Source organism: Penicillium arizonense, assembly GCF_001773325.1.
Source record: "Penicillium arizonense strain CBS 141311 chromosome Unknown PENARI_contig161, whole genome shotgun sequence".
In the NCBI taxonomy this organism is placed as follows: Eukaryota; Fungi; Ascomycota; class Eurotiomycetes; order Eurotiales; family Aspergillaceae; genus Penicillium; species Penicillium arizonense.
The window spans coordinates 1-6,629 of NW_019173438.1; the positions used below are offsets into that span (position 1 = coordinate 1).

The 6,629-nt window shown below is 48.5% G+C and overlaps 3 protein-coding genes across 3 annotated transcripts; 2 read left to right on the forward strand and 1 right to left on the reverse strand.

Annotated features, from left to right (window-relative positions):
- Positions 1-1,097: 1,097 nt before the first annotated feature.
- PENARI_c161G02790 (uncharacterized protein) lies at positions 1,098-1,872 on the reverse strand (the record flags this gene model as incomplete). Its single annotated transcript, XM_022638050.1, has 2 exons — positions 1,098-1,655; positions 1,717-1,872. 2 exons carry the CDS (start codon positions 1,870-1,872, stop codon positions 1,098-1,100), a joined length of 714 nt encoding a protein of 237 aa, XP_022482093.1.
- Positions 1,873-3,751: 1,879 nt separating this feature from the next.
- On the forward strand, positions 3,752-4,426 carry PENARI_c161G05199 (uncharacterized protein; the record flags this gene model as incomplete). Its single annotated transcript, XM_022638051.1, has 3 exons — positions 3,752-3,847; positions 3,900-3,992; positions 4,064-4,426. 3 exons carry the CDS (start codon positions 3,752-3,754, stop codon positions 4,424-4,426), a joined length of 552 nt encoding a protein of 183 aa, XP_022482094.1.
- A 297-nt stretch (positions 4,427-4,723) lies between these two features.
- PENARI_c161G10563 (uncharacterized protein) lies at positions 4,724-6,614 on the forward strand (the record flags this gene model as incomplete). The annotated part of the gene is made up of 3 exons (XM_022638052.1): positions 4,724-4,928; positions 6,095-6,350; positions 6,407-6,614. Coding segments are annotated over 3 exons (669 nt in total), but the record flags the coding sequence as incomplete, so codon positions are not given.
- Between the last annotated feature and the right edge of the window lie 15 nt (positions 6,615-6,629).

The window sequence follows — 6,629 nt, forward strand, 5'->3', positions numbered from 1 at the left end:
ATATGATATACCGAGACGGTGTTCCTTCTTAGGATCGCTTGTTCTTCGATCAACAGAGCAAATTCAGATCACCACATTTGCAGCATTGTCGTATAACAGGCGGCTATAGCTTCACATACTAGCATCCCTCAACCGATATGACTCCACACCAGCTCCCGCATTGTTGCGTGACTGTCGCACCGTTTCAAAGGGACGATTTGTGGATCTGTCAGATCGACACGAAGATCTTGCGCTACCAGGATCTGACGCTGATCTCGGACTTAGCCTAGGCTGGCGCGCGCGACTGATGCAAAGGTCCTCGCCAATGTCCGCTCTGATTGGCTCATTAATCTGCCCAAGCGAAGTGACAAATTCGGAGTACAGATAGAAGTCGTTTTGGTCAAAGTTCTTTGAGACTGCTTAACAATCTAAGGGACAACAAACTACTTTGGAGTTAGCAAGATAGCGGTAGATCAGTGAGATCGTGACACACGGACTGTGTGCCATAGCTTATGCTTCGTGATCCTGACGCCAAACCAACCTAGCTTAAGTCGAAAGACTGGGCCACCGGCGTTATGGATGCACTACATGACAAATGCGGCAAAAAAATCGCATAGACGCCATTTCACGAACTTGACGTAATTGAAACGAGACACTAGTCAAAAAGAAGTACCATAGACGAGTTTGTCGTGGACGAGTGGGACTTTCATTTTCAGCCTACAGTCGGGCTAGCGTCCTGCAATTTCGGATAATGGCAGGCACTCCTACGGCTTCAGTAAATTGGGAAATGCGAAACCTATCATTCGCGGTAAGGCATATTTCGGTCGAAAGCCACCATAATCTCCGGCGAATGGCCGTTGACATGGTGGGTCCTAATGGAGATGTGTACAAGTACGATCTTCGGGTTCGGGAAGACGGAATAGTATGACCATGCAACTATAGTCATGAATCTACTCAACTTCTCCGGTCTGGTGTATCGAATATACTGGATGTTTCTTGTCTAGGTGTTACAAGTACTTCGTAGACGCACTGCGTGGATGATGGTATTTGCTGATTCATGTTCTGACTGGCTACATGGACAACCCCGTAATTCCTTCATGATAGCACACACTTTCTCTTCAAAGTTGCGGTATATAATGGCTGGCTGCCTGGAGAGGTTGCTGGTTGGATTGGACCGGCGCTTGTTGATTGGTCGACGAAAGCGTATTCGGTATTGGATAGTTTGGGAGCGAGTTGGTACCAAACGAACCCATCTGCCCGTTATGGGCCGGCCATAGCACATCAGAAGCAGATAAGCCAGCAAATGCAAACTTGTTTTTTTCTGCCTCTATCTTCTTGTCGAGCTGGCTCTGCGCAGAACGGAAATTGCCGCTGACCTCCAGTAGTATGGGCAGCAGATTATCGCCGGTGGTGCAACAAGCCTGTGCAAATTCGAGTTGCTGTTTCAGACTGGATATTTGAACCTCAAGTGTTTGAAACTTGCCCAGATTCTGGTCATTGGTGTCACTCAGCTGACGAATCTTTGCCGTGGCTTGGGCGTTGTCGGCTTCGAGTCGTTGTATGGATCCTAAGAGCTCGTCCCGCTCTCTATCAGCGTCCTTAAAACCCTGCAAGCATCGTCGATGAACAATCTTCCAGTGCTTTTGTTTCGGTGTCTTTGCTATTGGCGAAGAGATCTAGATTCCACATTCGGGCTGAGTATACATGCATTCAGGGGACAGTGATGGCAGGACGTACCAATGGTGTATGAAGGTTTGCGTTTTGAGTGCCAGACAAAGGGTCATCATGACCGGCGGTAGGTGGACGTCGACTGCGTTTGGGAGCAACATCTGGCTCGGAACTGCCCTGACCAGTGCCGGTGGGAGCTTGGGTTGCCGTTCTGCGGGAAGGCATATCGATGTCAACACTCTGGAATGGATTTCTTCGCAAGAAGGAGTGACTCTTTGTTCAAGTTTGACCGTTCGGGGGGCAATGTGAGCTTTTATAGGTCTCCGGCGTACAAGCCGGTAGCCAAAACAGTTCGGAATGAGTTAGCAACAGCCGTTCAATGTGTGCTGCGGGATTGTGAGGTTGACCGTTCGAATGCCCAGTCATTGGTCCATGTTGAGACAAACGGCCCGCAATAACGGTTATCCTGTAATTTCACGATATGGTTACATTTGAGGGCGAAGATCGACCGTTCGTTCTTCATTTCACGCTCTCCGGGGACTGTTAACCATCACTTAACCATCACTTAACCGGTAGGTACCTCAATGGTGATCGCGTTCCGTCACGTATGATTCTGCGGTTAGGCGTTGAACATTTTTGGGACGAAGTACGCATCCTCAATAGACATAATCCTCGAAATTTGACCCCGGGCTCATTTATACGGCCCAAGCTTTGCCAGGCCCATACAATTTCGCCAAGTGCCGGCTCTCGCTACCCGCGTATGTTACTCATCTACCTTGTCTTATTGCTTACATCTTTAATCTTCCATCCTATGTCTCATTGGCGGACCATTCCGTTAGCGGTCTCGGGGCATGTTGAGCCGCGCGGAACTAAAGTTCCATTTGAAACATAAACAGAGCATTAGTCAATTTTCTGAATTGAGTTTGAGACATAGACCGGTTTAGACATGTTCCAGGGACGGTATACTTTCGGTCGTACTCGTCGCCGCTAATTGCTCGAAACTGTATCATGACACAGCTTATCTTGCCGAGCAGGAACCGGTAGGTAACATATATTATTCATTTTTAAATCACCTCTCCTAAGTTACTTTTCCATAATGGTATATTAAGCTGAAGCTGTCCATCAATGATCTCCAATCTACAGTATGATACACGCCGTAAGTAATTTGCGGCAACAGTAGTGGACCATTCGCAGATCCACGTTCGTAAAAAGACTAGGCTCTGGGCGATCAGTGGAGATTAGTCGGGGCGCCGATTCGTGGATCCTCAAAGACTACCCCACCCTCCAGTCGAACGCGACTCAATAGTGCAGCCACACAACCAGATATCGAGTATTATGCTACCATCGCGTATCCCTGTCGCATAATTTCCGTTATCCCGTTATTAGAAGTCATAAGCCAGAGTACGCGATTCGGCGGTCTCGACCTCTGGCACGCGTTAAGTCAGTCACACACGGCACTGGCCCAGTTGAGCTTCCCTAACGGGTTTAGACTTCTTTCTGTCATCTCAAATGCCGCAGTTCCCTTCATCTCCATCTTGCAGTACTCGCTTGCTGTCAACGAGGAATACTGTCAGCCTGGCGTGCATACAGAAGTTTGTCCTGGTCAATGAATATGTGGTATGATTCGGTTTGAACATCATCTTACTCCCTGCCCAAGGTCGACGGTTAACAATTACTCCTATCAACCAGATCACTATGCTTGCAACAGCACCGTCCACTGCGGTCCTCCAATCTTGACCTTGCTGAAAGCAGATCTCAATTGACGGTACGCTTGCTCCAACTGGTTCATAGTTGGAATGCCCTTGTACTATGAACCCATTTCCCATGCCTGTTTGCTTGTGCTCCACTGATGAACTCCGAGAGATCAGGGTTATCCAATTCACCGGGCAATCGTCTTGTGGGATGGAGGACTGGAGCCACAGACTCCACGCATTGGACGACAGATAACTACGATTTACTATTCCGATCTTCGCTGTTTTCGTTCAAGCCGAGACGTGGTTTGATGCAATACATACGCAGGCCTTAGGTCGGAAGAGCACGAGAAGGTTTATATGATCCCCAGTGGCAGTACATAAGGCACTGGGTCAGGTTGTGCATTGCACAAATGTTCTCGGGCTCTCGCAGTCGTCGTTTCAAAATTGGACCGGTTAACCATATACGGTCAAGAGAGCTGAAACGGACCGTTCATGGCCTGCGAGAAGTGAGTCTATTGGAAGTCCAATTCTCTACCTGGAGGCTGGCTACTGATGTAGAGCTATAAATACGTGCACAATATCCTCAGTTGCTCGAACAAGCTTCCTGCTACTTGCATCAAGCCCATCCGCTGGTTACTCAGTACCTATCTTGTACTTGACAGAATGGATTCCTCGGTAGGCAAATAAACCCCTTTCTGAAGCCGCGTCTAATTCCAAGATAGGAATATCTCCGAATTCTCGCGAGGCTCGACATTCGAGCAGTCCGGGCAGAACGAGCCCAGTCCAAACTTGAACAGGAATTAAGCGCTTCCAAGGCTGCCGAGAAGCAGGCGACTGAGGAGTTGGAGCATGTATCCAGACTAGCGGATATCTTCTTTGAACTCAGCCAGAAACTAGGAGGCGTGGTGGATCATTGGCTGAAGGAGCGCGGTGCCAACCAATCCGGCCAAGAGCCGGAGTCAACAAAGGTAATGCTTGATGTGCTGTTGAAGCAATTGGAAGCACAGGAGTTGGGCAATAGCGGTGAGAATTCCGGTGGTGACTCGGAAAGTGGCAGCGAGAAGGCTGCGGAACAGTGCAGCTAAGTCATGGCTTAACGATGGTTCACCGGGCATCGTCTCTTGATCATGTACATTGGTCTCTGTGTGCGGAGTGACCAAGATTGTTTACAGCTTGTTCGTGCAGAACGGTTATCATTACATGTATATATTAGATTCAGTTTGCTATGGTACTTGAAATGGGTTTGTCTCTACGTTGGCACATATATATGCTGTCATCTCCTTAATTCGGTTTACAGCACTTCTTCCCTTAAGAGAGTCACATTTACATTTCAGTTTGTTCTGATTATGGAAACTCAACTGATTTTCTGTCGTGCCCAGAAGATGACGCGGAAGCTTCAACATATTCTGGGAGACGATTTTTCCCAGTCTAGCATCGCCAACTCGCTACCCCGTGCTGAATCTACTTCTGATTCCCTTGAAGCTGCATTTGAATGGGACCGCATTCGACGATCGGCAGCTCCATCGCCAGAGTTACTATCTAAGGAGTTCCAGAGACAGAAGACGCATCCAGACAGCCATGAGCTCGGTATGCAGTCCAATATGAACATTCTCTTCTTACATCAATACTAAATCAAATATAGTAAAGGGCTAGTAATGTGAAGGTGAAGTGGCTGCTCCTCAATAAGCCAGCAAACCGGGCCGCCGTTGGTGTGAATCAGGGATCCAGGTCAAAAAAAGCCGATAGGGGTCAGCAAAGAGGATCATTTCATGATTTGGTTTGGTTTATGGCTGGGGCGGCTGGCTGGAAAATAATGTATTTACAGGCAAGATGGTTGTAATGAAATTTTTGTGTGATCTCCAAGATCTCACGGAGCGACCAGCTGGCTCTCAGATTGCATCGAGAGTGTTTTTGTGTTCCTCATCGAAAGGTTGCCGTCACCTCCTTGCGGTTCATAAGAACCGATCGTCAGGATCTAGGCGTCGAAATGTACCCGTTGTGCCGATTTCGTAGGAGAGACTAGTTGGCCAGTGTTGTGCTAGCGAAACGGACCAGTGCCCATCCTTCTGGGTTTGAGTGGTTTCCTCCATTTGACTGGCTTGGGCATACAACCGATCCATCCATCTTTGGGCGCACTTTCTGGGTCGGGAGGAATGACGCCTGCATTCTGGACATAGCATGTACCTTGCAGCCTCTGAGAGTCTCGTTTTAGGTGGGTGACCGGTAGGGAGATCTTGGAACATCTTGAGGCATATCGCTCCATTTATCCGTGAATCCTTGGACACGGGATTTTGGCAACAGACTCCATTATCGTCAACCCATCGGCACCCCAAACGATGAGTGGGATCGCCAATAATTTGGCCGAGGATTGACTGAAGATAGTCAGAGCTCCAATCCATATTGGTGGACAGACAAGAGGATGTGAATTTAGGTACAACGCACACCAAAGAGAAGAAAGATTTGAAAACAGAGCAAGCGAGGAGGCTCGTAGATCTTCGAGGACACATCTTTTATATTAATAAAACGCTCAGTGGAACTCTCACGGACGGTCCAAGCGTCTAGTGAGACTGAAGAGCTCCAACGACTTTTGGTGTTCGTCTCTACGATCGGAGCTTCTACGCTGCACGTGCTGAACGCCTTTCATGTCTCCTAGGAAAGCGGTACTTGTTCCTAGGAACCCGAGGTTACCTGAGGACGTTTTACCGACCCGGATGTAGAGACCAATGTTGTGTAAGCATTCATGTAGCCAATAGGTGTGCACTTTTACCAACGGCTAAAGGCTGCTAGCTGCCTGGGAACGGAATTCTGGTTCCTGGGACTCATGTATGGGTTCCTGGGAGTCCCTGAGCTCCCAGGAATACCCATGCCCTTCCTGGGAGCACCCATCCGGTTTCCAGGAACACATATTCAGGTCCCAGGAGACGGAGTACTTCTGGGAGCTCAAACATCTGCCCTGCAAGCCAAGGACCTTTTGATTATTGCCACCCATGTCACTACACAATCTCATGCGTAACAAATTCTGGTAGCAGAGAAGGATTACTATAAATGCTCAGATTACTCTTTAGCAGTTTGTCTTTCAGTCGCCACCACCGCCTTGATACATTCCTCGCCTCTCACCCACGTACTACGCTCAAGATGTCAGACTCCCAGTGGCTTTGGGACCCCTTGACTATCTGTCAGATGGGGCCCCTTAGGGAAAATAAGACGTGCTGTGGCATTACCAAGAAAGGAGACGCTTGCCAGTTGATTGTGAAGAAAGAGACCCTGAAAGAAGGTCGGCACAAGTTG